Below are 25,328 nucleotides of genomic sequence, written 5' to 3'. Positions count from 1 at the left end.
CCCAGAAATTCCTCATACGTGGATGCTCCCTTGTATAAGGGGCTCACCTTTCCATTAACACGCTACAAAACACATTAGTGGCGTGGCTGCAATAGAAATAAAGCTGCTAATGTTTTTAACATCCATCACTATGCTTCTTTGAGTGTTATCACCAGAGAAGAAGTCACAGAACATCACTCAATAGAAACGCAGTCCTCTCACGATTATGTTTTATCGAAATTTTAAAAATATTGTAATTGTTTTGCACAAATCTGTAATGGACAGTTGTCCTATCAATGATCTCCAGACATAAACCTCTGCAAATTAGGCAACATTTAGACGAGAACAGCCCTACTAAAAATGGTAACGCTTCTTGAGCATTTTTAAAAAAAATCTATGTTCATATAACATTGTGAGAATTATCCTTGTGTACACAGATCTGCAAAAATAACCGAATACATGCATGTATATCAGTCCAGCAGCTGGCGCTGTAACTTTGTAATGACACACAATAGAAGAACACCTCATGCATGTGCAATGCGCGGCTGTAACGTCCCTTCTCACAGGATCTGTGCATCGGCAGTTTACACAGCGACAGAAGGGGTGGCATTTTCAAAAGATTATACTCTGGAATGCAGTCTGCACTTTTAGGCCCCAAAAGCTCTGTTGTTGTATGAACGAAAGGCAAAACTGCAACAAAAGTTAAACATTTCACGAAGAAGCGCTGTCCTGTAAACAGCCCCTCAATGTGCATTGATATAGTCTGTATGAATGAGGAATTAAATCAATGTGTCAGAAAGCTGCTTCAGGTTCAATAAGTCAGGAGAAGACAGAGAGACACTCAGGGAAACTGACCCAGAGTAAAAGTGATCTCTGTTTCTGGAACTAAAAACTCAAAAGTTTCCTTCAACTCAGGGTTCACAAACTTAGTCTTCTTTAAACACTGTGTGGAACTGACCCTGCACATAAAACATGTTTACCATTTACTTCACCTTATACACCTGCCATCAGATGTTAGGTTTCTTTAAATTGAGGTCCAGTGTGCTTCCGTCATAAATGCACCGAACTTGCAATTACCTGGCAGTCAAAAAACTTTTAATGTAGCATTTACCTTTAGTGAGGATTTTAAGACAATCAAAGATCTAAAAAAAAGCCTGTTGTTCGGGTCACTGCTGAGGTTTCAGAACCTGACTGTGGACTGTGTTGAGCTTCACACCATCAGTGAGTTAATAAGAAATGTTAGTGGCACGCTTGGGGCTTTTTTCAAGGAAGGCAATGTCCAAGCTTTGTGGCACAGCCACCCACTGATCATGTCATTGCTGTATCTTACCTAAGAAGGTGAACCTTGCAAAGAACGATGCTGAGCGGAAGCAGAGCAGTGGCAGCAGCAGGATGATGAGGTAGAGGGGGATGGTGTTGCTTTTACTCCACCAGTGTTTGAAGGAACTGACATCAGACGTATCATTCCCGCTGGTATCAAGGTTAAGTGTGCAGACGGTGTAGTTTCCTCCAGGGTCAGTGTTTGGGTATGGACAGATAACTGGTGAACAAATCAACAATGAAGAGAGTCAGTTTACTGATTAAAATTGTTATTTTTCCATACACGAGATTTAATATGAAGCTACCCTTTTTTTTTTTTTAAATCATGAAGTGAAGAAATTAAATGAAGGTGCAAAAAACACACTCGCATTTACCTACATAAACACGAACAAGAAAAACCAAACAAAGACATTTCCAAATGTTGAATCTGAAAAGATAACAGTGATATCTTCACTGACAGAGAAACTTAGCATAAAAATGGCATTTATGATATTGATGCCAGTGCATACTGAAATACATATTATCATTAATTTTGGAATTTTCATGAAACATTTTTAACACAAGGAGATCACAAATTATGTTTAAGGTTTAAAAAGAAACTAAAGACGAACAGCAACAAAAATTAAGAAAAACTAAATTCATCAACAGAAGACCAGTATTGGCCAGTAAACAAATGGTACAGTAAAAGAAAACATTCCAAGTTATGTTATTACCAAAAGCATACGCTCTAAAACTGTACAAAAGAAGTTTGTTTGCCTTTGTCAGGAATTTAGGGAACAAATTGCTACATTTGACATCATCCATGAATATGTGTGTAGAAACGTTCTTACTTTGCACAGAAAAAAATTCCATCAGATTTATGACGTGCACACCAGCCACTTGGTTCTTACCACGCTGTTAATGTTAGAGAATCAATTACTCTGCACTGCAATCAGCATAATGCCATGCCTCAGCTCTCTGGAAAAATGTTTGCCTCGAGGTGAATCATGGAGAAAGCTGTGAAGTTGTGTCTACACACATTAGTGAATATCTCAGCTGCTTAGTTATTTATCATTCTCTTAAAAAATGTTATGACGGTCTCAGAAGATGCGCTCTCTCCTTCAGGCTGCAATATCTTCCAGCAGAGCTAGATACCCCATCTGCCTGAAGCTAAATCAGGATCTTTCATTTTCCCTGCATACTCTACTAATTAACATTGGCTACATATGCACAATATTGCATGGCACTAGTAAATTGGTGGGGATAACAATCATTATAGTCATAGTCAATAAAAACGATGAATACCTTATCTGTTACATTTTAATGTGGACATTCTCATACACTCAATCATAAGCTGGACTGGGACACTCAGCTTTTGTAGCTGAATATTAATTAAATTAATTAATCAAATTAAATTTATTTGTGGAGGATGAAACTGAAGAAAAAGCATCTGCACACTTAATCATATTCCGGAATGAAGATTTTCCAGATTTGTACGCAAAACGATTGTATTAATGGTTCAGCACGGATTTGTGCCTACGCACTGTTTTTGTATGAATGAGGCCCTTTCTGACTACTGCTTTAAACTCACAGCTCTGATAGTAACAGTTGAGAGTTGGATAGTGTGAGTGACTTACCTCTATCTGAGCCGTTGGTTCCAAACTCTGAGTCTGTCATGTTGACATTGTGAGCATAGTCTGTCGACAGGAGGAGAAAATTATCCAAACCAGACCCAAAAGCAAAAGCTCTTCTGTCATATTCTAATGTTTCATGTATGTTTCACTTAAACTATACCATCAATGTGCACAGAATGACCTAACATCTATATGCAGGTGTTCTGATGTGTCTCGACAGTGCTATTATTTCACTTTTACATTACTACATCCACCTGTAATTCATTCTTACTAGAAAAAAAGGTAATTACTGATATCAATAATCAAAGATATCTGTAAATCAGTTTTGATGATTCCAAACATGCCCTGAACAGAGAAAATTAATTGCTGCCATTAAATTAAAGATACAGTGTCCATGTTTAATAAGGTTAGACTGAAGCACTTGTTTGAGCAGCAGTCAATCCAAAAACTAAATACAAAGCTAATGCTTGATCAAATCCACGTTGAAGGGTCTTTAAATGTAATTATCTTTATTTATATATATATTTATATATATAAATATATATATAAAATCTAATCATTGCTTACAATTTGGTTCTTGCCAAGTTCCCCATTGCCTTTTTCCCCATCTTTTCAAAAGAAACAAAACCAATCTGCTTGGATTTGGAGGGTTTTAATACTCCAGGTTTCAAAAGGTTAATGTGCTCAGTTGTCTTTTTTTTTTCAAATAATGGTCCTCTTTTTCAGGTGCTGACAGGGGTGTGTGACTTACTGTAGATGAACTGTCCGGTGTTGAAGAGGAAGTTGGACATGAGGACCCAGTAAACCACCATGGCTCCAATAAGTGACACCATGGAGAAGACCAGGCTGGACCACTGGCCAAACTTGCCAAAGTAGTACTTACAGACATCAGGGAACTCCCAGTCTGATGTGTCCACGTAGGCTAGACAGGACACAGACAGTGACATGATTCATGTGAAATTCTTTCTGTCATGCCACAGATCATATCTTTGAAAAGCAGTATATTTTGGTGTCTTTACTAATCATGGTCTTTTCAGCTTTTTTTTTAAGATTATTTTTTTGGCATTTTTGCCTTTATTAGACAGAACAGAAGATTAATAGTGTGAAATGGGGAAAGAGGGGGAATGACATGCAGCAAAGGGCCATGAGCTGGAATTGAACCTGTGGTTGCTGCGGCAAGGACACTGCCTTCATTTATGGGGCACCTGCTTTATCCACTGAGCCACCTGCCGCCCCATCTTTACATCTTTTAAAGAAAATCACCCATAATCATAGTCTAAGTCACGTCATTCGCTCTCCCTGTTGCCTTTGGCTTTCAGATTTACCAGTTCGTACTGAAACCTGTTTCAATTCAATTGTATTTATAAAGCCCATTATCACAAATCACAGTTTGCCTCAGAGGGCTTTACAGCATGCAGCTCTGCCCTTAGATCCTCACAGTAGATGAGGACCCCCCCCCCCCCACACACACACACACAAAAAAAACATTAATGGGAAAAAATATGGTGGAATATGGAAAGAAGAGCAACTGAGGAGGTGAGATGAGAACAGATGAGAAATAGATGTCTTGCAGTTTCTCCTACTCTGCTCACTTGTAAAACACACGTGTATGTAATTGAGGTATTTCTATGTGCAGGAAAGGGACAAAAATCAAACAGTTTCAGCTACAAATAAGTTTAATCTTAAGACCTGTGATGTGACATGTTTGGCTGACTTGCTGGGTATCAGTGTGCACAGTGCTGCGAGGTGTGAAAGGCTGCCAAGAATGTGCTAAAGGAGCCACTCCCACCCTGTGGGAACATGCAGACAGTGGACACTCATCTGCAGACACCCACCACAGGTTATTAAGCAAACATCTTTTTTAATGATTAGTAATAATAATTACTATTCGTAATATGGAGTAAAATTTGTCACTGCAAAAAAATAGACATGCAAGCAGGTATAGTTGGGGCCAAAGCATCCACTGCAACTTGAAACTAAAGACACAGCACACTCTGGGGGACAAGGACATCATTGGATAGAGGACAAAAGGACTTGCTTTAGAGTACACCGCACACTGCCAAGATCTGATCCAGCCTGGAAAAGGGTCAGGGAGTTCAAGTCGGAGCTAAAAGTGATCTCATTAAATCATTCTGCACTTTGTTTGAGTGTGTCAATGTGTCCACTGGTTTAGATACTGTTCTTTGTGCAGGGGTATGTCCAGGGAGTGGCCTGGGGTGGTACGGGCCATAACGGAATTCTGATTGTGCCACCTGATTATGATTGGCTATTTGCCCAGTCTATTTAAACTGTTAGATGAGGAAACAGGAAAGACAGACAGATAGATTAGACAGACAGACGGACAGACAGACAGACGAATAACAAAATAAAAATATGAGCAAAATTAACATCAGTATGATATAAAGGAGTAAGAGGAAGTAAATACTCAAATCCTACCCCCTTAATTTTTCATTCATTCTTAAACCTGAAAGGCATTTATGTGCCTCATGTCATGTCTAGCCTGACTAATTTTAGATACAAATAAATTGATAGAAATGTTAAAAAGTTTGTTCTCACAGGCTTATTTATTTAGTTTTTTGGCACTTTAACTTTGTTTGCACTTTATACTTGCTGTCGTACTATTTACTTCCGGAAGAACTATTTCATTATAAATAATGGAAGCTTTATTTTACATTTGTGTGGTTTAGCAGTAGCCAGGTTTCTATTACAGATTTGTGCTAAACTTAAGCTATATTTTTGAAATGGCGATAAAACACAATTGCGAGATGACTGTTTCCACTAAGTGATGTTCTGCGACTTCTCCTCTGATAACATTCCAAGAAGCATGGTGATGGATGTTCAAAACATTAGCAGCTTTATTTCTATTCCAACCACCGCACTAGCCGTCATCATTTCCAATCCAAGGCCACGTAGATGTGTTATAGAGCCATAATGGAAAGGTGAGCCCCTTAAACGTGGGAGCGGCCACGTATGAGGGATTTCTGCGAGGTGATAGTCCATAATTTCACAGAGAAATCATGGATTCAAAACTTCCAGATGATCCGCTCAACTTTTGAAGAGTAATGGGATGCAACAGCTGCATCATGAGGGAGCCAGTTTTTTTCAAAATTGACATGTTTCCATTAGGTGTATTTTATTTTCACCATTTCAATTTTTGCAATTTGAGTGTTAATGAAAACCTGCCTTCTGTTGCGTTGTAATTTGGTCAGTCTATTCATCTTTTGAAGTAAACTACATAATGGATTGTAAGACACTGCAATGTTAGTAATTAGATTTTGTGTCCACTACCCATAGCCACACAAAATGGTGTCAGCTTTGCTGACACGTGTGCCAACAGCAGCGCTCGTACTTCATGCGACCCCTTCATAAATCTGAAAAAAAAAATTAAGTCTGAACACATCACTGTCTCTGCAGACTGTAATCCTAAAAAAAATACACATATATAGTTTATTTCTTTTTGCTGTTCAATGTTTTACTAATACTGTGGAGAGAAAGTCCTGAACCAACCACAGCATGATGGAAGAGTACATCTATTATCTCTGAACTACATAGAATACATAATATTTTGTGCAAAAAGCTCAGTGGTAGAAGCAGATTCTTCATTAAGATCTGCTAAGGAGGCAGTTGCTCCTCCTGGGGCCCACACACAACAAATTTAACATAAAAAAGAAATGTAACACATGTGATGTCTTACTTTTTATATGTGTTACTTTTCAAGGGTACTTTAAAATTACCCTGTAAAGTTTCTAACAACTAGTAGTATTACAGAGGACTACAAGAAATAAAAATGGATCTAAACAATGCCATTATAAAACATATAAGAAAAATCCTCTATTATTATCTATTATACTATATATAATATAGTATATATATTTATATATAAAATCTCAAGGAGGTGGAGAAAAACTGAATGTAAACAGAAAATTTGTCTACAAGAAACCTCCACAGGACACCTGCGACTTGATTCAATGGATCACATAATGGACGCAGTCAACTTCCCTAATACACATGATGAATAATGTGCTAAAAACTTCTCACATGTTGTAAACAAGGTTGCTTTTTAACAGGAGACACCGACCTTACAGGCTCTGCCTCACACTCATGCTGCCCAAAGTAATAGCAGCAAATAGTAGCAAACTGAGTTCACTGGTGCTTCGGCCCCAATACAATAACCCCGTGAGGACTTCACACAGCTAATAATATCAGTGAGCTGTTACTGTCACACTCATCATTGTACTGGGTAGCTGACAACCATTTTATATTCCCCTGACATTTTTTTCTTGTTTCAGGTATTGTACAGAAATTAATGAGTGTCTAAAAAACACATACACACAAAATAGTAAGGGGAGATTGCTGTACCACTATCCGTAAAATTAGACCTCATTTTAAGAAATTATTGAAACAAGAGTTTGAGAGTCCAGATTTAAAGATGATAAAGGGCTATTGCAGTTTTTTTACATAAAAAAAATAATGAAGAGAAAAGAAATTGTTATCAGTTGTGTAAACGTTTTAGCCATCATGGGCAGAATAGTGTTGCTGGACTTACGTATTGCCTTTGGTGATTTGAGGACGATGTAACAGCAGTAGAGCATCAGCAGGCCTGTGAAGACGAGGATGAAGATCCCCAGGGTGAAACCAGCCTACAGGGACATACACTGACTATTCAGATTTCAGTTTTTGTCTTGTAAGGCTAATTTAATGGCCAAACATCCTGCAAGTCTGCTTTACAAATACAACTGAGGTCAATATAAAACTAGCCCTTTAAAAAGAAGCCAAGGACTTAAAGTCCATGCAAAAAAACAATTCACCTGCTTTATACCCCAGGGTATGCTGAGGATAGAAGTGCCCATCATCGTGTTCCAGATAGCAAATCTGCGAGGAGAGACAGCAAGGTAACAATCAAAGCAGTCAAAGACAATCCGCAGTATGAGGAGAACATGGAGCTCAGGCTGATGTGCTGACTGATGCTGTCAGGGCTTCTTACATAGTGATGATGCTGGGGTTTCTGGAGGAATGGTCACTGCCTGTCACCTTAAAGGCCGTCCCCAGTGGACTGTAGATGTAGATCTCCTCTGGCCGCGGGATCACATGGTTTGGAGGACTCTGAGGGAAAAAAAGTCAGAGACTGAAGATTAAGTCCTTGCAGGTACAGTAACACAAGCCAGTAAAAACGCATTTAACCCGTAGGCACTGTTTGGGGCATTTTAAGCACTTTTTATTCTTCATTTATTGATCATTTTAGCTGTGTTCATCATATGGCACTACACCGTGGAAACTAAATTGTTATATTCAGACTGTTAAGTGCCCGCGACCCTTGCGAGGACAAGCAGTTATGGAAAATGAATGAATGAATGAATAAATGAATGACTGTTAAGTGCAAAAAATTCTCCACTGAAACCCATTCAAAGTGCAATTTTTGATCCCACAGCCATCAAAGCATAAAAACATGCATTGTATTATTTCTGGGTGTCATTCTGGGCTTTTGCATTGGAATTTGTCATTTTTACCATTTTCCACCTGATGACATCATTTTTTTACCATATTTGGCATATTAAGAAAATACATGCTATTTCCACTAGATGCACTGTCACAATCAATGTTGCTGCTAATCACTGACATATCCCAGACTGTCATAAAAAATGTACTTAGCATGTAGTACACTGAATATAATTAATTTGTGTTTTTTCTTCCATCTAAACCATAGCGGCATCATCACGAAAACCTAGCTTTTAGAGGTTAAAATTTTGAAAAGTAATGAATATTTAATTTTTATAATTAGGACTGATGTTAGGTTAAAAATAAACTCAATGGAAGTAGAAAATCATATCAGTGTATGATGTTTTTATAGTCAGATTTTGAAAAGTGTATTTTGAGTGGTATTAGTCTTAGTATTTGACAGTATAGCATTAACAGTTTTGTTTACAAGGTGTATTTTAGACTGATTGTAGGAGCTGAATTTGAAAATCCAATATTAAACAAAAATGCAAAATCTTGCCAAACATATTTGGAATCCTTTCTTTCCTTAAAAGAAACAAACTGAATGAAAAAGCTTCTCAGTAGTATTTTGAGAACTTCCCAGGCGCTCCCTGCAGAGGGTGCTGTGGGTGCAATTGAATGACAGAGAAAGTCAGGGCTTCCTTCAACTCTTTCACCTCATGTAAAAGAAACAAACAATGATAATTCACAATTCCCCTTAAAAATCATGACACTATATGATTGTACAAATCCCTTTACTATAGATGGATTACCACATGGAAAGAGAACGCCCTGCATGGTCACTCTGTGGGTTTTCACAGTCTCACAAACACATCCACAAACTTCCACAATTCAGGAAGTGTGGCTGGCATGTCCCTCTCTAAATTTTACACATTGCAGTTTGCTCCCTGTTCTGTGGTAGCCGCTAGAAGAAAATAACATGCATGCTGTGTAAGATGAGCATAATGATAGGGTTTTTGCACATTTCAATGTGCTTTTACATAGTTGAGTTGGAGCTGACAGCTCTACACCTAACTGCTGTGCTTCCATTCACTGACAGAATAAAACAAGCATGACTTATCTCCAAGATTCCAGCTGTACCACAATGCTATATGGATTCTACTCATAATGGTGTTCTTTTGCGCCACTATTACTTGAACTGGGAATGGCAGTTTTTGTAAGCAAACATAGTGTTTCCCACAGCATTAGAATCTATGGGTGGCGGTAGGTTCCCTTTTCTTTTTATCTGATGTGCATGTGTCACTTTCTTTTCATATTTCTGTTGCCCATCTCTAAATTTAGATGTTCTGCGAGTCAGTGAACACAGCAGAGAAACTCATCATGAGTTGTTTTAATCCCTCAGCAGCAGTTAGAGGAGTTTAAGAAGCATTGCGGGGTGGATAATTGATCAGTTTATATGGTCAGAGCTGATCAGACTGATGGACTAAAGAAGGCACTGCTGGAGAGAGTGAAGGTAAACTTTAAGACCCAGTACAATGAATAGCTAAGTTTCACTTTTACTACACCTGATGTTCTGCTGCTCCGTTTGTGAGCAGAGTACACTCTGTGCCTAAAAGAGTGGTGCAATGCATAACCAAACACTATATATATATATGTATGTGTGTGTATATATATATATATATATATATATATATATATATATATATATATATATATATATATATATATATACACAAAATTCTCCAATGCATGGTGTTTGTCTCAGTTATTTGGCCCCTTGCTTTTGTGTGTCATGCATTTGTGCCACGGTCATGACAATCTGTCTGTCCTTGACTTAAACAACTAACTCTGTAGTGATTTGACCTACGAGCAGTCTGTCAGAGGAGCCTGTCAGTCTGCCGTAGTAATGGACTCTGCTGTTGAGGATGGCAGCCTCAGCAGACACTCTTTCCTGCGGGTCATCAGCCACGATATTCCTGGGCTCCACATGGAAAGGCCTGAAAGAAGCAGAGAAAAATCATGTCATTTGTAGCAATATTCAATCACATCATTTTTAAAATTCACTAAATGTTTAAAGTATTTCACAGCTAAAAAAAATGGCCTTGTAATAAACTAGGATGTCTTTGCAGTAGAGAGACACAAATACTGTTTAGATTGGTGACCAAAGAAAAAAAGAGAAAAAGGACGCTGTTGCTCAAAAGGTAGAAAATCTACATCTACCAGCATGCACTGCACCTCACAGGACCAATAAACACTCCCGCTGGTGGGAGTCGTAATGCGAGCTCGTGTGTACGTGTGAAACAATGGCGGCTGACAAGCAAGACACAATGTTGTATTCCAGTTAAACAGTGAGCTAAAACATGTTTCTGAAAACATTTGAGGAGAGAAGTAGACAACTAAGTAACAGAATCTTGGTTTTAGATAAGTAATTGATCAAAAAAATGAATTGAGTGATAGGAAATTATAACCGTTAAATGAATCCCTAAGTTGAATTATACAGAGCACAAATACAAACTGTTTTGCTTTGACATAAACATGTCTTGAGTGAAGGAATTCATACACAGTGAAACAAACATACACGTGTGTGACTTGCTGGTGGGGAGTGTTTGTAATGCTTTATGTGCTAGAAAGCTAGTTGGTCACTGTGAAATGCCTAACTGGATTAAAATTCACACAAACTGCTAATATGTGCCACACACACACACACACACACACACACACACACACACACACCCACCACCACACACACACACACACACACACACACACACACACACACACACACACACACACACACACACACACACACACACACACAGCCAATGTCTTAGTAACTGCTTGTCAAGCGAGTTCCCGGAAGCCTAACTTGTAGAAAGCAGCTTGTTTATTATCCAACATACAGTGTCAGAAAGGAGCAATGTGCAGCTCACACAACCAGGGCCTGGCCGGATCCAAACTCTCGGTAAACTCTGTTGTTTTTTTGACACAAACATGGGAATGTAAAATTGACTACACTGCAGCTCAACAAAACATCATGTGGGCAAAAGGCAGATCTCCTTGTGCTGATCAAGATCGATTCTCTAAAGCAACACGATGTAAGATAAAAAAAGATTTCCATCGTTGATATGAATTAACTGTACGATGAGAAAACAGAAAATCTAGTTCACCTATAACAATGTCAGCAAAAGTTTTACTTCTGCTTGCATATAAGTAAAACTTGTTTAAAGCACCACGTAGATGGAGCGAAGTTTACCACATCATGTCATGTCATGTCATGTAAATATGCCACAAATCCTCTGATTCCAGCTTCTACAGTGTGTAGATTTTCCGCTGTTTTCTGTTTCATATCACTATAAAATTAATATTTTATGGTTTGGTTGGTTGGCTGGCCAAAATAAGCAATATATTTATGTAACCTTAGGTTCGGGTAGATGTTGATTGGCATTTTTAAATATTTTGTGATTTTTATAGACAAGCCATTGATCAACAGATTTATTTAGAGATCGAAAATTAAAACCATTAAATGAATTGCTTATTTGAATTATACAGAGCACAAATAAAAATTATAAGTAAAATTAGTAAAATAGTAAAAGAATTTTTGACTCAATTCCACACATACCATCCTCCTGTCAGAAATCACTACGGCACCAAATGCAAATAAATGCTGTTTCTGTTTATTAAGCAAAACAGATCAGAAATCATGAATATGATGAAATATAATCCAGTGTGTGTCTTTCTGTTGTCTGGTCTTAATTTATTGGTTATGGCTCTGCATCCTTTGAGTGTGCCAGTAAATGCACAGAACTCTTTCAGGTCTTCTATTGAACAGCATTGACATGTGCAGAGCCCTATTCTTTGTCATGTGCTTGCAGTGTAGTGCTGGTAAGTAGTGCGTATTGATTCGTGTAGAGTTTCAGTGTGGTCTACCTTTTAGCCTTGACGTCCAGTGAGTCTGTGGAGCCTCTGTGTGAGTAGCTCTCTGCGGTCTGCTCTGAGCTCAGCAGAGGCCTGCTGTCATCCTCCATAGTGCTGCTGACTTCCAGCTACAGCCTCTCAACGCTCATCACCTGACTGGAGGGAAACATGTTGTAAAGTGTAATCAGTGACTAACACAGAGTAAGCATAAAGTATAATTTGTGTAGCAAAGTTGTAAAATGCGATCATATGCAGTCGAGATTACACCTCAACCTTTCTCCAGATCTTTCTGTGTTGTTTCAGAGTTCTGAGCGTAAATAACTCCCACATAACCACTGGTTCCTACTTAAAACAGCATGCTATGAAAATGTACAGACTTGAAAACCGGCTAATCTACAACAGAGAATTATTGTGTCTGCTAGATTATCTGTCTCAGCAAGTTTCACATCTTTGGAAGCTGATTTCCACAATCAAAACCAGATTTGGCTACATGAAACTGCTTGCTGGCTCAGAGACAAAAATGAGCTGCCGGGCCCCAACTAACACCCTTCCCTCCAAGGAATATAACAGGGCTCCAAATGTTCCATGTGGAGATCTGATTTAACACAAATTAATTTAATAATATGTACCATGTCATATTAATATCATCTAAAATCATTTAGGTAATAAAACAAGACTTTGACACAGGGCCTCAAGATCAGATAATAAAGCAGGACCCACCCAAAGAGCCTTATCATGTCAGTTAATAATGTGCTTTTAATTTTAGTAAATAGTTTTCAGGTTCATACTTTTCTCTTTGGTTTATACTATAACCCCGATTGCAAAACACAGTTATGAAGTGTAAAAATTGTAAATAAAAACACAATGCAATGATTCGCAAATGGACCTATATTCTATAAAATACAGTCAAAATGCAAGTTATTTAATTTACCAGTTAAATATTAACAGTTAAAAATTTAACAGTTAAACTTTATTGTTTTTGTGCATATATACTCATTCTAAATTTGATGCCTGCAACACGTCCCAAAAAACTTGGGACAAGAGCAACAAAACACTGTGAAAGTTGTGGATGCTAAAAAAACACCTGGAACATTCCACGGGTTAATTGGTAACAGATAAAAGTATCATGATTGGGTATGAAAAGGGCACCCTCCAAATCCTCAGTCGTTCACAAGCAAGGACAGCTCAAGGTTCACCACTTTTTTTTTTTTAAACTGCGTAGACAAATAGTTCAACAGTTTAAGATAAACTGTTTCTCAATGTGGAGCTGCAAAGAATTTCAACATTTCACCATCAACAACACATCTACACCTTCTGCACATAAGGGGAAAGGCTAAAAATACAGTACTTACTGGCCGTGAACTTCAATCTCTTAGATGGATGGACTGACACAAAGTGGAAAAGTGTGTTGTGGTCTGACAAGTCCACATTTCAAGCTGTTTTTGGAAATCAAGGACATTGTGTCCTCTGGACGAAAGAGGAAAAGGACCATCCAGATTGTTACCAGCTCAAAGTTCAAAGCATCTGTGATGGTGTGGAGGTGTGCTAGTGCCCTCAGCATCATGGATAACTTGTATATCTATGAAGGCACCATGAACATTAAAAGATGCACACAGGTTTTGGAGCAACACATGCTGCCATCCAGCCATCATCTTTTTCAGGGGGTCCCTGCTTATTCCAGCAAGAAACTGACATCATCTCGCAAGAATGGGAAAGAATTTTTCTTTTAAAACTTCAACAATTAGTGTCCTTGGTTCCCTAACACATAATTTATCCAATCTATCCAATCCTCATCCAATTTATAATGACTTTATTTTTGCAAAAAAAAAAGTTTTTTTAGTTTGACAATTAAATATCTTGTCTTTGCACTGTATTCAATAAAATATAGGTCAAAAAGTCTGCAGTAGGTTTAAATTAAATGCCAGATACAATGACCTCTAGGGGCATTGACATGATTTCTTTAGGACTTGGAAACTGGGTTTGGACTCAACTACAGATACAGTTTAAAGATCAGCTTCTGAGGTCACAGAAATGGGATTTAAGAGACTTTGATCAAGACAACACAAGTTCAAATATCACCTTAGCCTTAAATTACAGCTAAGCTTTCTTGGTCTGTTGTTTTTGTTTTGTTTTGTTTGTTTGTAGCCCATACAATTAAGAATGGTCACATTTTATAATGTTTTTTTTATTTCAAGTAACATGCAAGTAAAATTTTGTTACATTTGAATTTGTACTTCTCTTTGAGATTAATGTGTTTCTAATTACTACTTAGTGGTTTGAAAGGTAAACAACAAACATCATCCTAAAACCTTTGGGTACTTACTGTAGAGAGAGGTGTAGTAATCATGTTGAAACATTTTTCCCTAACAAAGATCCAATAAAAACATTGTGATATGGAGTAAGTGTGCATGTGTAACTATTCATGAACTATCACTACTGCCAACGTCAGTCACTGATGTCCCAGAATGAACACTGTGTCATACAAATACACATGATGATCAAATGATCATGCCAGGTTCACCAATACTCTAATTTAACCCTCTGAGCCAGGCATCTCTGACACCCATAGCTGTCAAGTCTCCTGCTTTGGCTGGGAAAATACTGTATTAGTAGTATTAGTATTCTCCTGTAAATCTCCCGTATTATCATTTCATAAATTTTTTTAAAAAATCCTCTGCCTCGCCAAACTGAACTCTGTCACTAGCCTCACGAGAGCTGTCACCTGCAGTAGCCTAGGTGGCAGTTGTCACGAGGTTAGTGCCGACAACAAATCCACAATTTAGCGGGAACAACTAAGGAGAGAGACGGATGGATGTGATGAAGGAGAAGGCATTCCTGCCAAAAAAAAAAACCAAAGAATTTGTGTAAATATCTCGAAAAATGGGACAGCAAATTTACTTTCCTAAAGAGGAGCAGGATGGGGCACAGTCATGCATTCTGTAAGATTTTTAACTGCGATTTCAGTGTCTCCCATGGAGGAAGGAATGATGTCAGTCAGCATGAAAAATCCACCAAGCACAAAGTGCTGGCTAAAGAGAATAGAAACATACCCAGACAATGTCAGCATTTGTGACTAGATATACCTCCGAGGCAGACCAGGTCATAAATATGGAGGTTAAAATGGCAATGCTGTGTGCCAAAAACAATGCTGCTTTCACCTTCTGTGACAACTTCAACAAGTGTGTAGCTGAGATTTTCCCGGACTCTGCTATCACACGAAAATACTCAGCGGGAAAAACCAAGGCTACGCAACTCATCAAAGGTAAGTTGAGTCAAATTAAGTTTGAGTATTTTGTATGCGGATGCCTATTTGATAATGTCCTGCATGCATATTGTAGGCTAATCTAACGTAAATTACTAGCCACTTACTCAACAGTTGCCATAGCAGCAGAGCTAGATGACGAGTTGGCCAAAACATGCCGCTCTCAGCCCTTTTCACTGATGTGCCACGAATTGAACAACAGAATAACAGACAAAGAATTTGTTATCCTGACTTTAACTCTGATAATGTGACTGTCATGAAAGGCAGACACAAGTCAGTTATCAGCAGACTGAAGAAGAGCCAGCCCCACGTCCAGGACCCTGGCTGCATCTGCCACCTAGCGCAGCTGGCCACTGGCTGTGGCATCAAAGCGGCCCATGTCCCGGTGGAAGACATCCTGGTGGGGATATACACCCACTTTGATAAAAGGTAAATGCATATAAATTATATAGGCTTGCTATTTATCTAGGCCTGTAGTTGATATTCTTACAAACAAACACACATACATTTCCAATCACTAACAAAATTATTTTCTATCTTTCAGTGCAAAAAGATGTGAAATCTACAAAGAGTTTTTAAATTTCACTGATTCAGACCACCTGAAGCTCCTCAGGTACTGCAGCATCAGATGGCTGAGTCTGTAACCTGCATCCAGAGAGTGTTGAACCAGTGGGATGCACTACAGGTAAGGATAGTAACTCCAGCAGATATATACACAGTTTACTATGCTATGTTTCCATTTTAACCATGAATTGCCACCCTGTGTCCCTATGTATTATAGGCCTACTTTAACAGTCATGAGGAGGTAGAGAGGAGTGCCAAAGTACGTGATCTGGCAAGCCATCTGCGTAATCGAATGGAGAAGACCTACTTCATGTTCCTAAGTGCTGCCCTTAAGCCTTTATCTGAATTTTATATTGCCTTCCAGGTGCGTGTCAATGATATTGAATGAATGAGTGAATAATAGTCAATTATAATTAAATATGATTGTGCTGACTGTAGCATTCTTATTTCACTGTTATTTTGTTGTGACCAATGATATTTTCTGTAGTCAGAGGGAGTACAAATTCACAAACTTGAAGAGGAGATGTGCAGGCTGATTAGGAGGATCCTGGGCTACCTCACACCAGCCAGGGCCAATGTGGGTGTACCTCTCAGGGAGGTGGAGTTTGGAGAAGGACATCAATTGGCTGATAAAGAGCTCTTTATCGGAGCAGACGCAAAGGCATTCATGAAAAGCACAGAGCTCCCTGTGTCAGCCGAGAAGAAAATCTTTCAGTGAGTATATTACCTAGCAGTTATGTAGTTATGATATCATCTTTTGATAGTATGAGAGTATAGGCTGTAGGGTGCCTAAATTGTTGCCACTAATGCATTTTTTTTAATTCTTATTCTGTTGTAGATCTGTGAGAAGATTCTATGAAGCAGTGCTTTGGAAGATGTTCTCCTCCTTTCACCTCGACCATCCACTCCAGAGGGACAGTTCTGGACCCTGCTCCTTGTCTCAACATTACTCCAGGGACAGGTAGATGTTAGAGTCAGTTCCCCATTGATAGAATGAATGAATTAATGAAATATTGCATGGTTTAGACCTGCAATGTCCAGTCAAACACTTGATTTCTTTTACAGTGGAAAGGCTAGGGGCCCTGTTCCCTCAGTTGAGCTTGAGTGAGGATTGGCTGAGAGAGGAACTCATTGACTACCAGGTGAAAGATAGCAGGCAACTCCCCAAAGAAGACAAAATTGACAGATTCTGGGGCCTGGTAGGGAAGGATGTAAGGTTCGGTGAGCTGCCAAGACTAATGAAGGCTTTACTATGCATTCCCCACAACAATGCCAGTTCTGAAAGGGTGTTTAGTATGGTGAGAAAGATTGTTACAGAGAATAGGATGTCATTACACAACAGCACTGTTTTTGCTTTACTGTCATAAAAAAATAAATAAACCTCTCTGGCCCAGCCCACAAATACACTCCTTCCAAAAAAGTGTTAAAGGATGCAAAGTCTGCAACAAATCTGTATAATAGGTTATGAATGAATGACAGAGAGCCACATGAGTGAACATGAGAAATTAAAATATGTCAATTAAATGTAAATGTTTAACTTTAAGACAAGCAAATGTGAAATAAATAGTAAATATGTAATGTGTTGACTTGTATATGAACTGAAAATATGTAAAATAAATAAATGTGCTTCTTATACCCTTTTGTTTTTTCATTTAGGCTGTATTATAACGTAGGAATGTTCACAGCATTTCAATGTCAACAAAGAGGCCTATCAGATTCTGATCACCTAACTGTAGTTAGTAAGTGGTTGGCAAGTGGTTATTTTAGATTTCTTGTACACCTGTCTTAAAATGTAAGGGATACTGGAGCTTGGTTGGGGTGGTGGGACGGCTCGCAGCAGGTGCCGGAAAATTTCTCGTATTTTCAAATCCAAAACTTGACAGGTATGCTGAGACCGTATGTCGGATCATCTTACTTTTTTCGGCAGTGTAAAGCTGCCGGCTGTGCCGTTTACAGAGATGTCTCCGATGTATCTTAGCTCTTTCAGAAGCCTCTCTATTCAGCCATGGAAATCGGGTATTTTTACGGGACGTTGTTCAATAAATCTGTAATGATAGATCCAATAGTTGGTATCTTCCGTCCATATTTTATACATATATCGGCGATAAAAGTATTTCAGCATTGATGCTAAATGCCATATTGGTTTCCCGTAGTTCCTTTGGAGAGAGGTCAGAGGTTTGTTTTGGTCTTGTCGTCCAATCCATGGATGCATTATAGTGAAATCAATCAATCCAATCAGTAGACCGACCAACGCTTTGCTGCTTTGCAGAATGACACAGATAATGGGATACATAAACAACTACAAAACAAAAAAACGATGGGACTTTTTTTTGAAAAATGTGTCCATTTTTTGAACTATAATAGTTATAATGTTTATTTTTTCACTTTCTGATTTCGCAACACTTGAGGTTTTCTACAGCAAAAAAGCTTGTACATACTACTTTTGGGTGATTTCTCGCTAAAGATCTGTACCATTCAATTTACGTCTTGTGTTTTCTTTTGCCTTTATGGTCTTATAGCTATTTGTATATTCAAGTGACATCACTGCAGCCTAAATATTCTGATAGCCCAGGTTGTCCTGGAAAAAAAAGATGTATATATAACTTTATTGTGCATTGAGAGACTGACGTTTTAAGTGCATTATTACACAAAAAGTCCAGGTGAACCAAACTAGGTAAAAACGGCTTAGGACTCAGTTAACAGGCTGACACACTGAAAAACAAAAGGGTTCCTCAACCTGTTAAGTCGTGCCTGTGTGATGGAAAAAGCTGATGAGAGGAGCCACACGTAACATTACTAACCAGAGAAAACATTCTGTTTGTTAACCAAGTTTGGAAACTCTACTCAAATCTTTGACCAACAATCTGTGAGCTTACACAGCAGTCTGGTCAGTCTAGCTTTACGGTGAATTTAGGCAGAACTGTACCATGCACAGATTCCATACTGTGTATCACTCTGTAATAGCAACTGGAAAAACAACATCAGGATCTGTTTGTTTGCCTCATATGACCTCAGTCTCCTGAGCAAGTAAATAAGCTGTTGCTGAAACGGGCAGGTGCTGGAACGCCTCTTCGGCGGCCGAGGTCCAGTGAAACGGGACCTTGGAGGAGGTGAGGGCAGTGAGAGGTGCAGCCACCGCGATGTAACCTCAGGTAAACCTCCTGTAGAAGTTGGTGAACCCCAGAAAACGTTGCAACTGCTTGCGAGAGTCAGGGACTGGCCAGGAGGTAACAGCAGAAACCTTAGCAGGGTCCATCTCCATGCAGTTGTGGCCGATGATGTACCCCAGGAAGGAGAGAGAAGAGGCATGGAACTCGCACGATGAGGGGGAGAGGATAGCGGTTCTTTACCGTGATGTCGTTCAGACCTCTGTAGTCGATGCAGGGCCTCAGAGAACCATCCTTCTTGCCGACGAAGAAGAACCCCGCCCCAGCAGGAGACGAGGAGGGTCGGATGATCCCGGAGGCCAAGGCATCACTGATGTAGGTCTCCATCGCCTCTCTTTCAGGTGCGGACAGGGAGTAGAGGCGACCCTTGGGAGGAGCAGAACCGGGCAGGAGGTCGATGGCGCAGTCGTAGGGCCGATGAGGGGGCAAAGAGGTGGCCCTCATCTTGTTGAACACCTCCCGAAAATCGTGGTAGTCTGAAGGCACCATGGAGAGGTCTGGGGTGGAGCAGGAGCTGGCAGGCGGCGTGGGTGTAACCGTCTGTCGGAGGCAGATCTGTCGACAGGAGGAGCTCCAACCCAGGATAGACCCCGTGGACCAGTCTATATGTGGGTTATGGCGACGAAGCCAGGGGTAACCGAGGATCAGGGGAAGGTTGGGAGACCTTAGGACGTGGAACCTGATGGTTTCTAGGTGCGTGCCAGACAGGAGCATCAAGATGGGTGTGGTTTGATGAGTGACGGCCCCCAGAAGATGACCATCCAGGGCGCTGGCCGGCATAGGACGAGGAAGAGGGACCTGCTCAATCTCCAGCTGACGGGCGAGTTCCTCGTCGATGAAGGTGGCGAGGGTATGATATCCCTCCGCCAACAGGAGCTGGACGTGGAACAGAGGGCAAGGGTTGAGGGCAGAGTTCCGGGATCGGCTCAGCAGGATGCCCCTCTCTACTGCTGAGCCCTCCCTTTTACTGGGCACCTGGAGACGAAATGGCCGGCCTAGCCACAGTAGAGGCAGAGATTCCATCGGCGTCGTCTCTCTCGTTCCTCTGGCGTTAGAGCGGTACGTCCCACCTGCATAGGCTCCGCCCCTCCTTGAGCGGGTTCTGAGGGATGGCCGGGGGCAGCAGGAAACCCATGCTGGCGGACGGAAACCCGATGATCCACTCCCTCTAGGCGCTGCTCTCTCCTCCTCGCCTGGATCCGTCTGTCCAGTCTCGTGGTCAGCCCGATGAGTCCGTCCAGGGAATTAGGGAGGTTGAACGAGACCAGCTCATCCTTGATGTAAGGAGCTAGCCCATTGAGGAAGGCGTCACACTGGGCAGCAGTGTTCCAGTCACTGAGCCGAGCTCGGGTTCTGAAGTCTATGGCGAAGTCAGAAACTGTCCGATTCCCCTGCTTCTGGCTCATGAGTCCCCCTGTGGCGTCGGGGCCCACAGAAACGGGTAGCTCATCTGCGAAAGCCTGGAAGGAGGCACAGGCTGGCATGCCTCTCTCCCACTCCGCCGTTCCCCACAAACGCGCCTTTCCAGTGAGGTGGTTGATGGCGAAGGTGACTCTTGCTCCCTCTGTGGTGAAGGTATGGGGTTGCAGGGCAAACAGGATTGAGCAGTTGGTCAGGAACGGACTGCAGCCCTCAGGATCCCCGGCATAGAGTTCTGGCGCCCCTACCCGGGGCTCGGATGTGGTGCTTAGAGATGGTGCCGGGGTTGGAGCAGGTGGGGCTGGAACTGGGGCAGGAGTGGCATGTTGAGTCAAGGAGGTAGCCATCTGTTGTACCTGGGTGGCTAGCAGGGTTAGCGCTTGTTCCAGAGCCGAAGCTGATTGACGAGCCTCTGCCGCATTGGAGGCGAGCTGAGCCTCGTGCTGCTGGAGCATTCCCTCCACGTGGGCTAGGCGAGACTGAAGAGAGGCGGGTTCTGCTGGGTCCATTTCTGGCCAGATTTTACTGAAACAGGCGGGGTTTGGACCCAAATGCAGTACACTGGCGCTCAGGAACAGTTGGTAATAACTTTTATTTTCCACACAGCAAACAAGGTACGGAGCAGATTGAATGAACACAGAGTAAAGTTCGTTCTTCAGGCTGAAAGCCCTCACACAGTCTCTGGGGCTCAGACGAGGGGAAGAGACATAGCTTACTTCAGCCGATGTCGACGAGGAGGAAGCTCCGTGGCTCGAAGAGCCGGCTGTTCGTGCGGAGGTGCCGACGGGGAGAGAGCAGAGGAATGGTCGGAGGCAGGCGGGGGGGTCGTAGCCAGCTGAGCAGTCCGCGAAGGCAGAAGCACCGATGGGGAACAGGCAGGAGGATAGATGAGGCCAGGCAGAGGAGTCGTTACAGCAGAGCAGTCCGATACCAGAAACACTGAGGCAGAACACGAGGTCAGGGACAAAAGGCAGGTGAGTTTACCGGGAGGCAGACGAGGAGAGCAGGTCGGGGACAGGCAGAGTCGGCTTCGGGAGATCAGACAGGGAATGAACGCTGGAAAGTCTCGCATGACACTGTAGAACAATCTGGCAATGAGTGAGAGTGCTGGAGAGGCTTATATGCAGGGCTGATTGTAATGAGCTGCAGCTGTGAGGTAGGTGAGCAGAGTTGGGCTGATGAGGTGGGCGTGGCTGGCAGGTAGAGTGGAGCAGAGGGAGGGTGAGTGGAAAAATACTGCAGCAGTGTGACAGGAGGGGAATGAGAGACAGGGGCTGTGACAGTTGTACTTGGCAAATGCTTCACAGAAATTTAACAAATTTTGATTAGAATGGTCCTTTAGCCCTAAAAAGGATATATTATATTATTTCATCTCAGTTTGTTTGTTGTTTGTTTGTTTTTTTCTTTTTTTAATTTAATTTATTTATGTGTACTCATTATTTATAGAGGGATATATAGGTCATCAGTACTAACTGAATGTTGCTACATACAATGAAATATCACATTTCAAAAGGTAAAATCTTTTTTTTTTAATATGCTCTTGGCATGTGAAAACCAATGGACATGATCAAACAATATATTAGTGGTCAAGTAGGGTCAGTAAAAATTATGTAATATTATTGTGACCCAACATACGCTATAAATGAATGTATATCAGGGCCTTCCTCTCCCTCCTCTTCTCACTATCTTCTATTACTCCGTGCTGGTTCATATACTGTGCACGTGTGCGTGTATAGGTTTAGATGTTTGCAAGAGTTGATTGTAATGTATCATTTTATTTTATTTTATTTATTGAAAAAGACAAAAATTTTTTTTACAAATTTCAGAATCTAATTATTCGACAAATATCTCAAGGAAAGCAGCTCAGTGTCAAACACAGACACAAACTACAGACTCAGCACCAGATCCTTCAACAGAAACAATGATTTAAAAACAGTATTGTTATTGTACAGGAAGAATAAAGACTTTTTTTTCCTATAACAGTTCTTTTCTGCTGCCTCATGGCACAGGTCTAAGAGGATCATCAATAGAACATTATCAAGCTGGTAGACATTTGTATGTGGCTCTGTGGTACAGACACCCAGGTTAAACCCTCAGCCTGCAGGCGGTTCAGATAAGGACTAAGATGCAGATAAGTAGATTTAACCCATTGAAATCTGCATCAGTTTTTTTGTGCTGAGTTTAGACACCTTTCACAAGCTATTTGACCCTTTGAAACTTGAGTAAATTGGTTTGATTTCTTTTGAAAACATGGGCAGAGAGGCATCATCCAACTTGGCAGGAAATGTCCCACAAGCTACAAGATATAAGTAAAAAAAAAAAACTGCAAGAATTACCTAAAAAAGTTTTAAAAAAAAGAGGGGAGGATTTTTAAAAAATAATTAAAAAATGGAAATAATTTTATATTAAAAATTATGTTATCAGAATGAATCATTTTTTTAAATTAATATTACTTTCAGCACTTTCTCCTAGGCTATTTTCTTGTTTGTTTTTGTTTTTATTCTTTTTTTCATGTAATTTCCTTTTTAATTTTTGACTATTTTTTTCTCATTTTTAGGACTTGTCTTCTTGTGAAAGAAAGTAAACCATTTGCTCTGGTTTCAAAGGGTTAATGGATATATTTGACTGAATAGTTCCTGCTGGAAACATGATTTGCTAGATGTAATAACATTATGCTGACGATACAGTTGGAGATGACTCATGCATAGATGTGACAAACACAATGAGCTTCTCCTCATATCTTCTCTCCCATCAGCCAAACACAGTCACAGCCAGCCTGCAGCTCGTGCCCCAGCACACAGCCTCATACACAGGCGTCAAAGCAGGCGGCACGTGACAACACTAATAAAGTTTTTACTGTTAGTCCCCTGCAAGAAATGCAGCTTTTGGAAAAAATGTCCAAGTTTTAGACTGACTTCGAACCTAGCATCATTTTTAAAGCCACCTCAATAGTGGCATCCTGCTCTTGTGGTCATTTGACATGTCCACAGATGACACTCAGCTCAAATGGAGCTTAAAGCAGGATTTCAGTGGAAGTATTAAGTGCTGAGTCAGCAGGGATTCAGGAAACTTAACCCTCTGAAACATGAGGAAATCTGCCTGATTCCTTTCGAAAACAAACAATGGCAATGAGTAACTTTGCAAGGAATTACCCAAAATTTTGGCAAGATATCATTTAAATGAAAAGAATATTGACTGAAAATTTGCAAAACAAAAAAGACAAATCAGAGACAAAAATAAACAAGGAAATGACATGAAAGGAAGCACTAAAATATTTTTTTCTATAACATAATTTAAAATGCATAATTCTAAAAATTATTAATACAATTTTCTGGATTTTTTTTCTTTTTAATTAATTTCAACTCAAATCAGCTTTACTGGCATCAAAGTTCATGTTACATTGTTGCCAAAGCAAGATAACAGATTATTAAATAAAGAAATACATTACAGAAATACATTTTTGACACATATTATATACACACTGTTATAATTACATAGAAACATCTAGTGTAGATCTGATTTGTCTCAATTTTCTCTCTCTTTTTTTCCATGTCATTTTTCTTGTCACCTTTTACCAATAGCTCGCTGCCTTTTTTCCATGTTTTCAAAATAAAGCTTGATAAGCCATGTTTGTCGGAACGCTACACAAGAAAACGGAGGCCAATCTAGGTTTCAAAGGGTTAATAAGTGTAATGACATTTTCACTGGGTGGCGACTGTCTTTCCTTTGTTACTAGTTTTACCTTCACAAGTTTACCGGATGAACTCAGGTGACAAACACACAGACTGAGTGAGCAGGTGAGAGGACACACGGTGTCTCCTGCTGTCAGTACAGCGCAGCTAGCATTAGAGGAGAAAAGTTGTACTCCCTACCGTAGTGTGCGGTGAGGTTGTCTTCCTCCTGTCCTCAGCTCATCTCAGGTCTGCTGTGTCAGCAAGTGTCCCCGCCAGCAGCTGGACTAACGAGCCCAAAACCACCAAAAACACTGAGGTGTCGACACACAGCGGCGGCTATCAAAACACTGCTCCGAAAATAAAAAGCCTGCAGACCTGACGATAAACTACAGCTGCCTGTTAATGTCTGCAGGCTGAAGGTAGAGCAAGTTGTAAGAGCTCATTAAAAAGAGCTGTCTGTATCTGTCCCCTGGTGAGAGCCGTGCTGTATGTCTGTCCTGTTATCGTTTCTTCTTCCCTTTCTTCTTCGTTGAGTGTTTCCTCTTCTTCTGCGGCTTTGCAAAGAACGCCCCCTGCAGTCAGCAGCGCCCCCTCCTGACTGCACAGGAAGAACATTTCTCAGAAACCTCATTTGCACTCTGCATTTACTTAATCATACCGGGGTTTCGTCGTAATTATTCTAATGTAATAAACAGGGGCGTCACCTGGACTTGAGAACATCCGGGGCTTAGCCAAAATCTCTGTAGAGTTGTGCGGGAGGGATCATCAATTTCAATTTTCAATTTTATTTATAAAGCCTATTATCACAAACCACAATTTGCCTCAGAGGGCTTACAGCATATGGCATTCCTCTGTCTTATGCCCTCTCATCGACTTCAGCCTCCGGAAAAGAGACAAATACGCTCTCTTTAGACAAGTACATAACTTAATCATTGTAAAAATTTAAACATGTCCCTTAAAAATTGCTGTTTAACCTGCT

At 40.5% G+C, this 25,328-nt stretch overlaps 2 protein-coding genes across 2 annotated transcripts in view; one reads left to right on the top strand and one right to left on the bottom strand.

Annotated features, from left to right (window-relative positions):
- slc38a9 (solute carrier family 38 member 9) overlaps positions 1 to 24,889 on the bottom strand; it is a 31,892-nt gene extending 7,003 nt beyond the window's left edge. The window contains exons 1-9 of the mRNA XM_088070892.1: positions 24,548 to 24,889; positions 12,276 to 12,419; positions 10,216 to 10,345; positions 7,897 to 8,015; positions 7,721 to 7,784; positions 7,459 to 7,552; positions 3,664 to 3,834; positions 2,916 to 2,975; positions 1,310 to 1,519 (exon numbers count right to left, since the gene is read on the bottom strand). Coding sequence (XP_087927018.1) covers positions 1,310 to 1,519; positions 2,916 to 2,975; positions 3,664 to 3,834; positions 7,459 to 7,552; positions 7,721 to 7,784; positions 7,897 to 8,015; positions 10,216 to 10,345; positions 12,276 to 12,373 — 946 coding nt within the window. The 5' untranslated portion in view covers positions 12,374 to 12,419; positions 24,548 to 24,889. The remainder of the gene's footprint in view (positions 1 to 1,309; positions 1,520 to 2,915; positions 2,976 to 3,663; positions 3,835 to 7,458; positions 7,553 to 7,720; positions 7,785 to 7,896; positions 8,016 to 10,215; positions 10,346 to 12,275; positions 12,420 to 24,547) is intronic.
- Positions 16,359 to 17,283, top strand: LOC148186127 (uncharacterized). Its single transcript, XM_088070893.1, has 4 exons — positions 16,359 to 16,453; positions 16,577 to 16,803; positions 16,928 to 17,050; positions 17,155 to 17,283. Exons 1-4 carry the CDS (start codon positions 16,382 to 16,384, stop codon positions 17,195 to 17,197), a joined length of 465 nt encoding a protein of 154 aa, XP_087927019.1. The 5' UTR covers positions 16,359 to 16,381; the 3' UTR covers positions 17,198 to 17,283.
- Positions 24,890 to 25,328: the final 439 nt, after the last annotated feature.

This window comes from Plectropomus leopardus, chromosome 20 (assembly GCF_026936395.1).
Source record: "Plectropomus leopardus strain MGB_pleo_1.0 chromosome 20, ASM2693639v1, whole genome shotgun sequence".
In the NCBI taxonomy this organism is placed as follows: domain Eukaryota; kingdom Metazoa; phylum Chordata; class Actinopteri; order Perciformes; family Serranidae; genus Plectropomus; species Plectropomus leopardus.
The sequence above is the reverse complement of the archived record's forward strand: the minus strand, read 5'-3'. Positions and strand labels throughout refer to the sequence as shown.

Bases quoted from the DNA above. Each gene is read 5' to 3' on its own strand.
- LOC148186127 (XM_088070893.1), top strand. From the start codon at position 16,382: ATGGAGAAGACCTACTTCATGTTCCTAAGTGCTGCCCTTAAGCCTTTA. The intron at 16,454-16,576 runs GTGCGTGTCAAT...TATTTTCTGTAG, and splicing joins AATTTTATATTGCCTTCCAG to TCAGAGGGAGTACAAATTCA. The intron at 17,051-17,154 runs GTAGATGTTAGA...TTTCTTTTACAG, and splicing joins CAACATTACTCCAGGGACAG to TGGAAAGGCTAGGGGCCCTG.